At 42.6% G+C, this 15,718-nt stretch overlaps 1 protein-coding gene across 1 annotated transcript; it reads right to left on the reverse strand.

Annotated features, from left to right (window-relative positions):
• Positions 1-13,999: 13,999 nt before the first annotated feature.
• Positions 14,000-15,061, reverse strand: TMEM30B (transmembrane protein 30B; the record flags this gene model as incomplete). The annotated part of the gene is made up of 1 exon (XM_084241033.1): positions 14,000-15,061. One exon carries the CDS (start codon positions 15,059-15,061, stop codon positions 14,000-14,002), a length of 1,062 nt encoding a protein of 353 aa, XP_084097159.1.
• Positions 15,062-15,718: the final 657 nt, after the last annotated feature.

Raw genomic sequence — 15,718 nt, forward strand, 5'->3', positions numbered from 1 at the left:
AAGGGACATTTGCCCAGCTGGGGAAGCTATGAGTTAGACTTACACTTCACCCAAAGAATATTCTTTTTTTTTTTTAAACAAGAATATAGATTGGTGATTATATCTTAAGTTTCATTTTGATGATTTTTGCCTCTATTTCAGCTTTCTAAATTGAGTAATCCTAATCCAGTCATCTTATTTTAGCTACCAATTCTACACATATTTTTCTAAGTAATAGAATAATATATCTGTATTATGTAGATTTGGTCCATATCTTTAAAAAACTATTATTTTTACTAAGGTAACATTGGTTTCCAGCATTGTATATAATTTAGGGATAAAGGTTCATACTTCTTCCAAGCAGTATGCTTACAAATGATTTATTTCGTGGTCTGCATCAAAAAGGAAGTGACTTCTTGCTGTTCTGGCTGTACATTCTACCATCAGACAAGTCTAAATTTGTCTGTTGTCATTTACATTCAAATCTTTGTGTGTGTGTGGCCTAGGAATCCTTTTGATAAAAGACACATATGGGTCACTGGTGGTATGATTACTTAAACCACCTTTTGATAGAGGTAGATGTTATAAACTTAGGGATCTGGAATGATTCAGCCACTTTAGGAAACTGGCAATTTCTCATAAATATAAGGAGTTATCTCTACCCTACAACTAAGCAATTCCACTCCTAAGTATTATCCAAGACTCAGCAAAAGAGACATCTACAAAAATAATCATACAAGAGGGCCTCCCCGGTGGCACAGCGGTTGAGCGCTGGGTTGCGAAGTTGCCCGCAGCCACTGCAGCGTCAGTTCGATCCCTGGCTGCTCCCCCGCCACCGGAGGAGGGTCCCACATGGCGCAGCAGACCTCTCCTGACTCGCCCGCTGCTCCCCTCAGCAGTGTATTTCAGTCAATCTGCCTGTTCTTCTCCCCACTCTGTCTCTGTGAATATTCTCACCCCCCCCATCTCTGGCCTGTACCCCAGTTCTTGTATGCATAAACAAATCTTTAAAAAAATATGTACCCGCAAACTGACCCCTCAAGGGCAAACTAGAACATTTACCATTAGCAAGTGATATGATTCTCTTTAGCTCCATTTCCTCCCCCTTTAAAGGAATCATCATTCTGAATCCTATGTTTATCATTCCTTTTCTTTTTGCCTACAGTTTTACTATGCTGTATTTTTAAACCTACACATTTAATTGTTACTTTGCTTTAACTTATGAAAATGTATGCTATATATAATCTTTGGAGGTTTACCTTTTCACTTGATATTGAATTGTTAAGAATTGTCTAAATTGTTATGTGTGTCTGTGTTGATTAATCTTTTTTGCAACCTTGTTAAATAGGTTTGGGGCTCAGAGAAGCTAATTAACATACCCTAGGGCACACAGGAAGTGGCAGAGGCAAGATAATCTGAAGCTCTTTACCAGTATATTGCCCTTCCTTCTCAATTCTACATTACCTGTTATCTATAGCCATATCTCTATCCTGTCTTTATCCATATCTACCACTAAACATAAAAACACAAATGTCTATGTTACAGGTATGAAAGAATCAGTCAAGTCTAATATTTTAGGAGTCCTTATATTCATGTAGAGAAATATAAACTTATGCATAAAACTTCAAGGGATTTAACCCTCTAAATTAAAATATACAAGCCCATATCTCAGCATCTGAAGGTATAGTAGCATGAGTTTCATACACATGTGCACTTTCTGGAGTGTGTCTTAGAACAACATCCTTATTTTACTTAATCTCATACAATTAAAGGGCAAATGCATGGGCATTGTTTAACCAAGTCCTTGCTCTGCACCTTATAACTGTATACCAGAGGCCATGGAAACTGGATCACTCTCTCAGGATGCCATTACAGCCAAGCAGAATCTCATTAAAAATCAATTCCTTGGGTCCATAAAGCCAGTTTATTTTATCTTCCTGGAGTGCCTGCTGCTAGTTGTTACACAGTTCCATTGTGTGGCAGTTTTGTCTGTTAAGAACATAGTACAAAACAGCTATTTAAAGATTTTCCATTTTTTATGTTAAACTTTGTAATTTTGCAGTAGTTTACGTTTACAGGGTTTGTTTTGCAAGCTTAAGATATCTTGTTACGTGTATTAGGAGTAGCATTGCTGGGCCTGAGGTCCCACTAATTAAATATTTGTCTTTATAAATCAGATGTTGTACTATGTGAATGTGCAGATTTAATTGAGTAGCAGAGGCTCCAGAACTAAGAACACCTCATTTGACCACTCCTGCCTTTTCTCATCCATAGCTGCTTTCTGACCGTTGAATTGTTCCTTTGGCCTCTGATGGTAATAACACAAACATCAGGTAGGGAATTTGCTCTTTGTAATGACTTTAATTCAAGTATCTCTGAACATCCCAGCAATCATTATTTATCAGCCACATTTTATAAATGGGGAGTTGAAAGCACATAGAGATTTGGTGACCTGTCCAGGTCACACTCTGAATGAGCAATAGAGGGGGAAGAAATTGTATAGGCTGCCAGAGCCCCATCTGGGATCTTTTAACTCTCTTGACCTCCTTCAGTGGGTTTAGGGGCTGGCTGATTTCAAAGATCGGTGAACTTCTTGGAACAGTGCTTGGCAGTGAAACAGAGACTTGGATTCCTTCTATTTTAGCTAAGCCACCATGCAGCTCAGTTTGCATATTAGTTGAGTGTGTTGTTCATAAGGGCTAGAGACATGTGGGCTGGCATTGGAGCAGGAAGAGGGTTAAGATCACTGTAGATGCCAAGTGTCCCTTCTCCCGATATGCTGGGGACTAAAGAAGAATAGCATTGAAAAAAAAAAAAAAAGCCTAGAAGATGATGTTGAAAGGAACCAAATATGAAATAAACCTCCATATAATCTTTAAAAAAAAATTTTGGTGGAAAATAATAGGAGTCTTGTATGTTTGGGACTTTTGACAATTGTCTTTCTTTTCAAGAGACCATGCCCTGGGCACTAATCTCCAAGATGCCTTGTGTATAAACCAGTGTCTCCACGATGGTAATTGGTGCTTGAATAAAAAAGAGGCACTTGTTCAATTATGTTTGCTTGGTTTTGCAACACTTGATCTCTTTCCTGGAGATTCATAAGCATCTTAGTGTGTTAAAGTTTTCAAAAATTCCTACAGGAAAGAAACTTTATTTTAATTTGTTTGACCATAGTCTTTTCTTACATTGCAGTGAAACAACCATATGTAGTATCTCATGAAAATAGGAATAATGACAGAAGACATTGCCAGGAAATGAATGGGTCCTTCAACATTACTCCTATGCCTGATCCACTGTAAAAATGTCCATTTCAATCTCAAGTCACAGAATCTGAGCACTGGAAAGGAATCCAGTTTAGTCCAACAGCCTCACTTACAGAGGAGAGGATTCAAAACATAAATAGCTTTTTCTAAGTCAGCTGCCCACACAGTGACAGAAAATTGAACAAACTCAGGGCTTCTGACTCCCAAGTCAGTGCTTGCCTATATTGTCACCCAAAGCACCTCCATCATCCCAAATCATCTGTGAATTTAGAATTAGTACAGGCTGAAGATACAAAACTGCATGTTGTTTCATTCTTGTACATAGAGTGTTGCTACATGACTGTTCTGACTCAGGAGAATAGTATCCAGAAAAAGCTGTAAGATGAGATCCCTGAGAACTAGAAAATAGGGGAGTCCAGGGTGGGGACGAGTTTTTAAGGAACATTACAGCTTTTTGAAAAATTATGGACCCAGGAAGTGTACAGGGCCAAATAGGCCCTGCAGCTGCACAAAGCAAACAGGTAGGAGAGTTTCCAAACTCAAGGAACTTTTGAAGGTGCAGAAAAGGTGTTTTGCTTTGCAGCGAAAACATCCTCAGGAGAATTGTTTGAGAGCCTCTTGAGCCTGTGTCTGGACTCAGCACTGAAACAGGGATCCAGGATGAAGACAGATGGAAATTTGTCTTCCAAAGGGCCAGCAGAGGAATTGTCTCATACAAATGTATAAGTAGAAACAGCTTAATATTCCTGAGTTATCTATAAACCTGCTATTCTTCATATTTTATGTATGTTTTATACTGCTAAAGACCTGAACATTGGCATATCAGTCTGTGGATGATTTAAAAAATCTGATCCTATGAACTTGGCTGAAATGAAGCCGAGGGAGAGAGGTGAACAGCGGGATTGGGTGGTAGAGAACAAGAAATACAATTTATGAAGGAAAAACAAAAGCCTGATTCCTTGGGCAGGGTGGTAGAGGGTGGGGTTGAAGTGAGCCTTCAACCAAGCTGAGTTGAAATCAACTTCGAGGTTTTTATTTGGAATTCTCCCTTGGCAATGTTTTTATCACAGTATGGTTTCCATTCCTGGCAGAGGAAAGAACTAAGGCGGAATGGAATTGGCTCAGTCTTAGCTCTGACAAGACAGTCATCATAATGGAAGCCATCTTTTCCCTATAACTTTGAAAAACATGAAAGCAGATATAGACTCTGAAGATGCCTGATGGTCTAACTTTATTTCCTGTCAACAGAAATAACTCTGATTTATACTTGGTCATCAACTTCACACACCCACACACAACTCATATTGAGAGAGCAGGGAGATGTAATACACAAATCGTGATGTCTGCCTGTCCAGCAAAGCTTCCTGGTCCAAAGGAGGCCTCAGGGACTGAGAAAGACACTTCAACATTCTCACTCTTCTGACACTCTCTCCCCCTGTGCCTCCTTCCAGTGAGGTATATTACAGGGGCCTCAGATGAGCTACGTGTCGGCTTTGATCTTTGGGCCTCTCACCTACCCTTTTTGTGATCCAGAAGGTTGGTTGGCCTGTATCCAATAATTACAGTGAGATGCTGAAGGCTGAGGGGCTGATCTATGCTGGCATCTGCACATTGTTTTATTCTTCTAATACGTGGGTACATCAGAGGAGTGAGAGAATTTTAAAAATTCCATTTCCTTCTCAAAATTGATCGATGGTGCAGACAGTGGAAATTGAGTGAATATGCCTTTTCAGTTAATGCCATCTTATGTCATCTGGTTTGGAATTCAGAAGCATTCTTTCCACTGCCTTGTTATTATACCATATAATTTATTGAATTTAAGATGCCATCAATCACAGGATGTACCGTTACTGTATTTTATGTACCAACAAGAGAAAAAAAATGCTGCCGATTAAAATAGGACATAACAACTCCTTACATTAACAATTTTGTGCTCTGTAAAAAATAGGAATTTTTATAATAAAAACTATTTTATCCTTATTAAAAGGATTCTTTTATATTTATTTAGATTTTATTATGTATCCTATTTGCACAGACATCAAAAAGGGAAAATACATGTAAAATCAATTGGCTAAGGTTCTCCTAAAATGTATTCATAGTCAGAGATTAAGTCATTTAAATCCCTCTAAGAACAGAATCTTTGATGTCTGTGTGAGTGTACACAATGCTTTGTTTCGCCCCCAGATACTGCAGAGCAGCAACATGGCCTTTGCCTGACAGATGGTGTCTAAATGACAGTAACTTTAAGATTCCATGGTTGTAAGAACCCAGGAGTTTGAGACACATCTGGATTTTAGAGATGTTAAGACATGGAGGAAAAAATGTATCTTAGGATGAAAGTGGATGTGTTTTGGTATTGAAGCATGGTACAAGATTCACATATGCAAAATCAAAATGACTTTATAAACATTTCTGTTTTTATGTTCAATATCTGTCTTAGAAAAGAATGCAGTTTCAAGTCATCCACACTTGAGCTAGCTTCGGTGTAAGTGATTCATGGGATTCTACATGAGCACACGGATTTTGCTTTTAGAGACTCTGCAGGCTTTCTGGTGAAAGAAGTGCATACTTGTGCTGGTAAAGTGCTGGTATTGACAGGATTTATCTGAATGTCAAGTCTCTGAGGCAATTTCATAGAGTTCCTGGGAGAGGGAGCTGCCAATATTTATCAGTTTTCACTTAAAAAAAAAAACCCACATTTCTAATGTAAAATGACATATTCATGCCTATTTGGCAAAGTTAGCTAGTGAAAATAAGAAAAGTGGCAGTCTTTTTCTATTTGTGTGACTAAGCTTACAACAAAGTAGACAGTATTTTCTTTTTCAACATTAGGATCAAGAATCTTTTCTTTATGACATAGATTGAAAATAAACACAGCCTTTTTAGAGGAAAAAACTTAAATTGGAAGTAACTATTAGAAATATATTTGAAGAAAATATTCTACGTCATTTGAATCAAAATGAAAGAAAAACACGGCAGTCTTTTCATAGCAGTTTCCTTTTCTATTAATAAGAAGGTATTAAACATCATAGAATTATTACACAATTTATAAGCATTTCTATTTATTTACTCTCTGGAACTTTCATCTTTAAAACAAATACTTCACATGTGCATACAAATCACGCAAAAAAGCAGATTTATTTCCTTCCCCGTCCAGAGAAGCCCTGAGGTAAAGTGCTGGTGATTCCGTGTCTGTCCAGAGGAGGGCAGTATTGCACATCTTTAGGGATTTCCATTTCGGATTGGACCCGCGTCAACTGAAAAACCTCTGCTGCCTTCAGTGTCTCTGGACTCTGGCTCTGGTGACAGTCCTTGGCAAGACAGGCAAGTCCGGGGGGACTGGGTGGCAGAGTTGAAGCCTTCTCTTCCCAGTTCTGCGGAATATTCTTCCCCAGCCTCAGAATGTGCAATGCAGGGAAAACGCTCGACTCAGGCCCGCAAAGGGCACAGAGTCTGGGCCTGGAGTTTAACTTTGGTGACACATTCGAGGCAAGGCAGTTAAACTGGGACTCAATCCCTTCCAAGATTTCTGTCTTGGGGCTAATTTCCACTTAGATTGCATATATTCCTTCTGCTCTGATCAAAGACAACAAGGAGGAGATGTGGAGGCTTTGTTTTTTGTAGGGGCAAATTCCAATCCCCAAAACTGCCTCTCCATTCTACAGCACTCAGAGCTTTGCTTCTTTCACACAGTGTTTGGTCAAACTGGGACTATCAGAACCCCGAATTCCCAGGGGACTAGCAGGGGTGTTCCTTCCTGCTTTCAATTAAAATACAACGCTTTGGGCAGTAGCCTCTCTGGTAATTTGATTATTCATGTCAAATAAAAATGTTAGATTTAATTTTTTTTTTTTTTTACTTCCTCAAGGAGATAATGGATTATCTTAACCTTGTGCCTTACTTGAGTTGGTCGCAGCATCAGAAAGAACACGGAAAGGAGTGGACTCTAAAATTGTCATGCAAATGCCCTAGAACCTTTTCACGTGGCCCCTATGGGCAGGTCCTGCCCCTCCCTGCTCCAAGTTGCTCCTTCTCTCTCAGAGCTAACCCACTTCTAAATGGCAGTCCCATCTGTGCTCTTCTTCATAGTGTAAATCCCTCACTGCTAGCTCCCCTGGTCTAGTTGTGTGTCCCGGCTGGAGAATCCTGTCTAAATTGCTGAAGCTTTACAATTCCATGTCTTGTGCATGCCAGAGGATTTCCCCTCCTCCACTTCACTCCTCTAGCCGTGGACTTCATTTTCAGGGTGACTGGACTAATCTTGTTCCTTCATTAGGTTAGTCTTAATATTCACCATTAATCGTTATTAATCCCAAAACTAAAAGAAAAGCAGAGGATGAGAAGTCAAGGGCCTTACTGAGGCCCTTTGGCTGGTGGGTTTGAATCCTGGCTCCGTGGTCCTCTTGTTATAGGACAGGGAGAGGGGCAGCCCAAACCCTGCAAACCTGCCTATTCTAAATGGGTTCTGCCATCCGCCGCATCAGCACAAAACATATAAGACTTTAATGGGAAGGAACTTTAATAAAACTAGGAAACAATACAGGTAAGGCAAAGAGTCTAGTTTCTAAATGAAGCACCCAAAGTTACCCGTCCCCTCGTGGGTAAAAGTCCATCCAAATGGGATTGGCCCAGAGCAAAGCCCCAAAGCCTGCCACAAGTCTAAAGCATCTTCCAGTGGGGACCCACAGCAAAGGGTCAGAAATAACCAGACAAGCCCGGAAGGAAAAGAGCAAAATCAACATCAAGATAAAAGCTGCCATTGTCACCTCCCCACGGGTCTCACCCACATCTGTGTCACCCAGTCCACGACCACAAGACAAGCGCAGTTTCTTCACGTGTCTCTAGGCTCCATGCGCCTCCTCCAGGTCTCCTGGCTCCATCCTGCTTCCTTCCTCAGTCTCTTCTGCAGCATCTCCTCTTCCTGCTCAGCTCCACCCTCCCTTGGGTGGGGCAGGGAACCTCCCCCTTTCCTGGGACCACCCTGTTACGCTCTCTCTGCTGCCTCAGGCTGCTAACTCTACCTCTCTGAGTATCAGCTCCCCATCTGTGAGATGCTGGTCACATGAGCATCTATTCACTAGATCACGGGATTACAACGTGGTAGTGTAGGTAGAAAAGCTTAGAACATTGCCTGGAAAACAGCACTAGCGATTTTGAGTAGTCAGGGGGCTTCTGAAGTACCCACCTCAGCCAGAAGCCTGGGACAGTCACCCCTCCCCGCCACCAAATCTTCCAGTTTCTTTATTTTTTTCCAAATTGGTTTCCATGTTTGTAAAATGGGAATAAGATTAGGGTGGTTGTAAACATTAAAGGAGAGAAGCCAGGGAAATCATCTGGCATGTTGTCTGGTACTTTGTAAGTGCTTAAGAGTTTCATGGGCACGTTTTAACCAGATTTCGTTTTCAAAGTGAATTCACCTTCGGACTAAAAACTTCTCTTTTCCCACTTCTGAGGAGCTATAAAAACTCTGATCTGGGTGTCACTGGGAAGGAATGCTGGCAGAAAAGAGAAGTTTGCAAAACCACCTCTTGTGATCTCGCAGGTTTTCTTTGTTTTCATCTTTTCGAAGGGTGGAGAGCTGAGGAGGAAACGCATGTCCTGATTCAGGGCCAGACTCTCCTTTCCAGGCCCTTTTCTGGTTCCATAACCAGCTTCGCTGCCATAGAGTCCACAGTGCAAAGCAGTCACTTAACTTGTTTTCCAGAATCAGAGGAAAGTTTAACATAACAAAATTTTATAGCTCCTGCCTGGTAACATATATTACTTTAAAAAAAAATAAAAATCCCTCTCCCTTATCATACATTATTCTTTTACATGTACAATTTTCCTGACGTATTGAAGTAATATTCCACTGTTTGCTATGACTTGGAGGTTTATGGCCCTTCTGTGGCAGATCAGACTAAACATAATTCATTCATAGCTACTTAGTGCTCAGGGAAATAAACCCCTGAACTTAAATAACTATGGTGTGACCTCTGTAAAATATTATTTATGGTTTTAAAACTACTATTATGTAGATATCAAGATGTGCCAAATGTTATAAATCAAACACCAGCCTGCAAATGGGACAACTATGATTCCATTTAATTTTGCTTTCCTTTCTGGATATTTCTCCACAAATGCTATTTTTGTTTAAATGGGTTCTTGGGTAATTGCATGGCAGGGGAAAGCAATATGTGTTTACGTTTTATTGTAGGATACTATAGGAAGTAAAATGTGAACATTCTATGACTGCTGTTAAACAGGAAAGACACCGATTACCTTTGAGTAGAAAGTAACAATCCCCCTATCAATGGGCTAATGTAACCCATCTGCTACTCATTTCTGCAAATCAGTTTATGGAGGAAAACCTGATTGCACATTTCAGTTATCCAAATGGGTCTCTAAGCTTAGTGTTTCCGTGCTGTACAGAATATATGTGTGTCCACCACGCTCCCTGTTCTAAGATTTTCAGATGTTTAGGGGACCATCTCTGCTTCCTGTTTGTTTCCTCAATTATTTTCTATGCATTCAAATGTATGGTAGGAAATAATATGTTCAATGGTAGTAAATGATGGAATCACTGGCTTCCTAATAGTCGGTCAACACATGTTTGAGGACCCACCATGTGCTGGTCACTCAACTTGACACTGGTGATCCTCAAGGTGAATGAGAAAAAAAGATACTCAGCCCTCAAAGAACAGTCTGGATGTGGAGATAGATAAGCAAATAAATTATTTCTAGGTAGCACAGTAAGTGCTCTGGGAGAGAAATGAAATGAGCTCAAAGGCGAAGCCAGGCTGGAGACAGGGAGTGAAGCAAGCACAGGGGGTATGGGGAGGACCTGCCAGAGTAGAGAGGGCACAAACATGGAGCTGACTCTGGAGGAAGGATGGAGACTCAGGCGGTCAGGAGCAGGACCGGCAGGGCAAACGTGTAGCATGTCGCTTCAGTCCTCCTCAAATCATTCAATATGGCTGGACTTCGTTGGGGCCTTGGAGCAAAAGGGGACGAAGATTTAGAATGAGTCAACCATGAAGGTCTTCAATGCCCTGTGAGGAATATAGACTTCCTCCTGCAAGCTACGTATAGGCAGGAGAGATTTTTAAGTTAAGGGATCATGTGATGGGGTTAGTGTTTTGCCTAGCTCTTTCAGAGTGAGGTGTGGAGAATAAACTGAAGCTCAGTTCGGAGACTCCTCCAGCTTCCACATGAGAAATAACAATCTCTTGGGCCAGGGTAATGACAAAGAGACACCTGATTAAAAGTGCATTTGGGATAGAGAAGCAATAGGATCTGATAGCCATTTTGATATGAACAAAAATCTGTGGGAGGATTCAAGGAGGCACTTCAGATTTTTTGGTGTGGGTGACTGAGAGCAACAGAGGAATCATTTTCAGCATCTGGAACTATTTCTCCAAACCCAAACTAATGGGTTTGGAGAAAAGGCCAAACTGTGTCAACTTGCAGGACATTGAGGTGTGTCAGAGAGGTGATGTGAGCTTGGAGAGAAGTTAGGGTTGGAGATGGAGACTATGCCATTTTTATATATGATGTTTAATACTGTTTTTAAAAATTCATGAAAGTGATTCTATATGCTAATTTGCCACCTCTAAGTAAAATTTAGGAAATATATTCAGCTATTTGTAAATTGATGTAACAGATAAGTCTTAACCCTAAAGCTCTGTAGGAAAAAAATCAGAGGAAAAAGAGTAAAACAAGGAAAAATTTATAAGACTTTTATATTCTGTTACCCAGCAATGATTAGGAAGCATTGCATCTTCCACTTTGGAGTCTATCAAAAATGGGAAATATCTTTTACTTATTGAAATCATAATGAGAATTAACCAAGTCTTCATTTGAAATTACTCACGCAATCCATGTACCTGATGATTATGCTTTTATTCTGGAGAAGTCTGAACAAAACTGAGCATATTAGAAAGGAAACTATCTCTGCTTTTTCAGTCTAGATGACTTTCTAAAAGTACAAGCATTTTGATGGAAAAGATTAATGAGACCACATAGTGGTGAGCACCTTGGACTTTCAGAACAAAGGCCTTTTAGAAGAACTAAGTATCATTATTAATGACACATCATTTACAGTTTTCATCAGTAATGTAAGGTTTCAGCCACTTAAATGGGAACTTAGTTAAGAGCTCAATGTGGAAGCCAAGGCTATTAGCAAAAGTTCTTGACAGTAATACCTTTTGCTTCTAAGGAAAAAGATAAATCACACTCAGATTGATCAAAAAGACAAGCTGAGGGGTTCAGAAGGAGGTGAGCCACCATCCGCTCACTGGATTTCTCAAAGCCCTTGTTATCAGAGAGTGCTGTGAGTGAGCTCTGCCCTGGGCGGGCTCCAGTGCTTTCTGACCCTGCCTTCAGGGCATCTTGGTGGCCCAGGCGCCAAACCTCATCCTTTTTTTTTTTTTTTTGAATTTTCCTCCTCCTATGTCTGCACCCCCATACATTTATGTCGGTTTCATGACTTCAGGATTTTTCAGTCTGTGGTGAGCTGTTTGCCCCATGAGTGAAATAAAGGAACATTGCAGTTACCTAATTTACATATCATCAAGGTGGCAACCATAATGCCAGGTGTCATTTCAGTGGGGAAGAATTTTTCCCTGAATACATGTTATTAGTCTTAATCAGAGTAATTATGGCTGTATACCTAGAGTCAACACTGTTCACAATTTTAGCAGATTATTTATACAAAGTACTGCTCTCAGGTAAGATCTCTTTAGGATCTTAATGTGTTTCGGTCAGATTCACAAAGATCTTCTTCATGACATTTTTAAACCTATTGTTTTCATGGGAAGAGAACTAAGAAATTCTCACAGGGAACAAATTGAAGTTGAAACTTTAAAAATTTTGTTATGTAAAATCAATCAGCTATGGTTTAGCTACAGAAAGTGAAACTAGGGTGCAGAGAAATGCCTGATGAAAATGAAGAGGGAATTTACTATTATTAAAGTAACTGATGACTTATATACAAGGGCGTAAGAACTTGATTACATTGCAACTCTACTGAAAGCTCTCTTTGAGAACTTAAGATTGTCAAGATTGCCAGTGACAGCAAGAGGGCAACAGACTTAAAGTAGGGCAGAAAGCGCTGTGGTTATAAAGGAAATCCCGGATTATTCTGTCTCTGATTTTTAAAGATCTCTTAGTGAACTGTTTAGTTGATATGATTGTGGAGATACCTGGAAAATCTTTCTTGTAATATTCTGCTTTGTAATATTCTTGTAATATTCCTCCTGACCTCATTAATTTCTCTTTTGTTTGTGGTTTATTTTATAAGTTAGATCAAAGCACATTTCTAGTCTGATCACTGAAGTTTACCCTTTTCTTTCTCATTCCAGAAGACACATTAGTTAGGAAGCACTTACAGGACACCATGAAAATTCAAGCCCAGCTAGAATCCAGACAAAATGCTACCGTATAGGGAAATGTTTTCATTTTTAATTTTTAAATCTTATACCGCTCTATAGGCCAAAGTATCCAACAAATAACTTAAATTTACATTCCTAGTAAAATATGGAAAAGGAGAAAACTGCTGACTGCTATAATCACATTCTGTAATAACGCTGAGTATTCAAATTTTTAAATTTACTCCATATTACCAAATTCAAACAATAGGTGAAGATTGTTTAATTCACACTACATGTTGATGTTAATATAAGTTCCAAATCTGATTTAAGAAGTTAACAGTGAAAGACTGAGTTCACTTTTTAACTGAGCCTTACTCTGAAAGATGATTATCTTACTGCAATATAAATTTGGTAATAACAAATGAGCAAAGTGGTTGATAATGCTTGTGCCTTTAAGATCAAGGTTCAGAAGAATTAAGCAAACATGATAACAAAGGTAAGACAAACACAACCTTTATTCTCTTTAAAAAATCCAGAGAATAGGGCCTGGATCCATATTTACTGATTTAATCAGAATACCTTAGAGGTCACAGTCTCATTTAAAGTCTTATAGCAGTGGACTAAATACTGTAAAAATGACAGAATACATGGTTGCTCTCAAGTACACAATAAAAAAAATAATGAATTCTTTTATCCAACATGAAGAACGGTTGGGCTGTTGAGCTGCTCAATCAAACATTCATACTAAATAAAATTACTCCACATACATATATTGATCATATTTTTATAACCTAAAATGCTCCCTGGTTCAGGCAGTGATTCCCAAATTGATGGGAATATCGGCATGATCTCCAGATGGTTAAAGGCAGCGTCAAAGGTCTTGATCCAGCCTTTCTTGTGTGTTCGAATTGCTGGGGGGTGATGCCTCCTAGTCAATGTACGTTTTAAACAAATATATCCTCTCCTACCCCTCTCTATAGCTGCAGGCTACTTGTGGGCTTTTCTCTGCCACGCACAGCCCTCCCCCCCAAAAAGAAAAGAAAATCACTGTACTGCAGTGGTAATGGCTTTCGAGTCCAATGACTGACAGTCGGATCTTGAATGCGATTTTTAGCACTCCTAGGTCTCAGTCTGTTCATCAGATAAGGGTTGGTTAAGTCTCTATCGTCCCTTCTGCTTTCAAATGCTAGAGCCTTTTCAAGACTAACATGTCAATTTGATTAAGTCGTGAAGGACATGGGGGGAATTTGCAAGGATGTTTCCCTCTGCAGTCCAAACACCTGAGCAAGTAAGTACCCCCAATTGAGTGAAGTTCCTTTCCCTGGCCTCCCTATCCACAACCACCAGGGAAAGCAGGACACGCCTGGAATTTGGCCAGCAGGAAGTTTGCAGGAAAGCAAGGGGGCATCACTCCTCGTCCTCGTCCTCGTCGTTCTGGTCCTGGTAGCGAATGTAGACGACCAGCATGACGAAACCCATGAGGATGCAGAGGGAGCCGACAACCAGGTAGGCGATGCCCAGGAAGGGGTTCTTGCCTCCCATCCACGAGATGTTGCTGAAGATGATGCGCTTCTGGCCATCAAAGGCGCGCACCGGGTAGTTGTAGGCGATGTTGACCCGGTAGGAGCCTCGCGGCAGCCCGGCTGAATAGTTGCCATGGCGGATGCGCGCGTACAGCTTGCGGAACGTGGGCAGCGCGGCCGTGCGCATCCACACCACAAAGTCCTGGTTGATGAAGCCGGTGTTGTTGATGTCGGGGCTGAGCTCGTACACCGGCCGGTGCCAGTTGGGCGGGGGCGCGGTGCCGCGGAAGGCCAGCGCCAGGCTGCCGTTCACCAGGGGCGGGTTGCGGAACTTGATGTGGTAATCGGTCCACCAGGCGATGCCGGTGCGGTCCAGGGGCACCTCCACGTAGGGCCCGCCGGGCCAGCGTTGGTGCCACAGCGAGAAGGAGTCATTGAAGAGGCTGTTGGCGATGGCACCGCAGGGCGCAATGGGCAGGCCCGCCGCGCTGTACTGGTAGGGGAAGCACTCGTTGGCCGGGTGGCGCAACGAGCTGACCACCCCACTCAGCTGCGAGTTGTCGCGGGACACGCCGTAGCGCCGGTTGTTCTGGTAGAAGTTGGTGAGCTCGTAGTAGAGATACACGGGGCCCTGGAAGAGCTCGGGCAGCGTGAAGTACCAGGCACAGGTGCAGCGGGGCGGCGGCGCGCGGCCCTGGGGGGCCTCGGCGCACACCGTGCAGTTGCTGGTCCCGGGGTAGCCGCTATAGTCGTACCCCAGCTCCGTGATGCCGTTGGAGGAGTAGTAGAGGCCCAGGCCCAGGCCGATGAAGGCCAGGCCCGCGCAGAAAAACAGCGGCAGCACGATGCTGGCCGACAGCAGCGGCTGCCAGGCGGGGAGGCGCTGCTGCATGAAGGCGGTGTTGTCCGGCTGCTGCGCGCCCCGCGCCGTGGCGCTCCAGGTCATGGCGGCAGCTTCGGGACTCACGCACCGATCGACGGACGGAGGGTCACTCGGCTGGGCCCAGCGTGGGGCGCCCACCCCTCCGCACTGGGCGATTCCGGGGCTACGCCGGGTCAGGTTCCCAGAGGCCCAGGTGAACTTTGGCTGTGGTCCCGCCTCCAGCCCCCGCACAGGTGACTCTTAGTTTCTGGTTGTGCGTCGCAGAGGCCGGACCCGGCAGTTCCGCCTCGGCCCAGGTGATCCCAGCCGGCTCCGCCCAGGCCGGTAATGGAAGTCGGATCCCCGCCTCTTCCGAGGTGAACCGGGTGGGCGTGCCTGGCCTCACCTGGCGCACCCCGGCTCAGGTTTCCTCTTGGGAGGGGTGACTCGGGTGTCAGCTCCTCCCCCAAGTGAGTGGCAGCCCCAGGCTGCCTCTGAGTGGGTCATACCTTGCTCAGGTACTACCCTCCAGAGCGCCTGGGCCAGTCTTTTCCGAAATCAAGGGAGGCGCAGCCTCCAGCACAGAGGCCCACAGAGGACTTGCACCGTGGGTCCTGAAGACGCGAAGATTTCAGATTTTGACTCCTCTTTTGGCCGGGATGGGGGGAGACCGACGACAAGAATGGGGGCTCAAGACCCTCTTGTCTTTGTAGGTTAACTTATGGACCCCCCCTCTCAGTC

The sequence above is a fragment of the Talpa europaea genome (genome assembly GCF_964194135.1).
Source record: "Talpa europaea genome assembly, chromosome: 8".
Classification (NCBI taxonomy): Eukaryota; Metazoa; Chordata; class Mammalia; order Eulipotyphla; family Talpidae; genus Talpa; species Talpa europaea.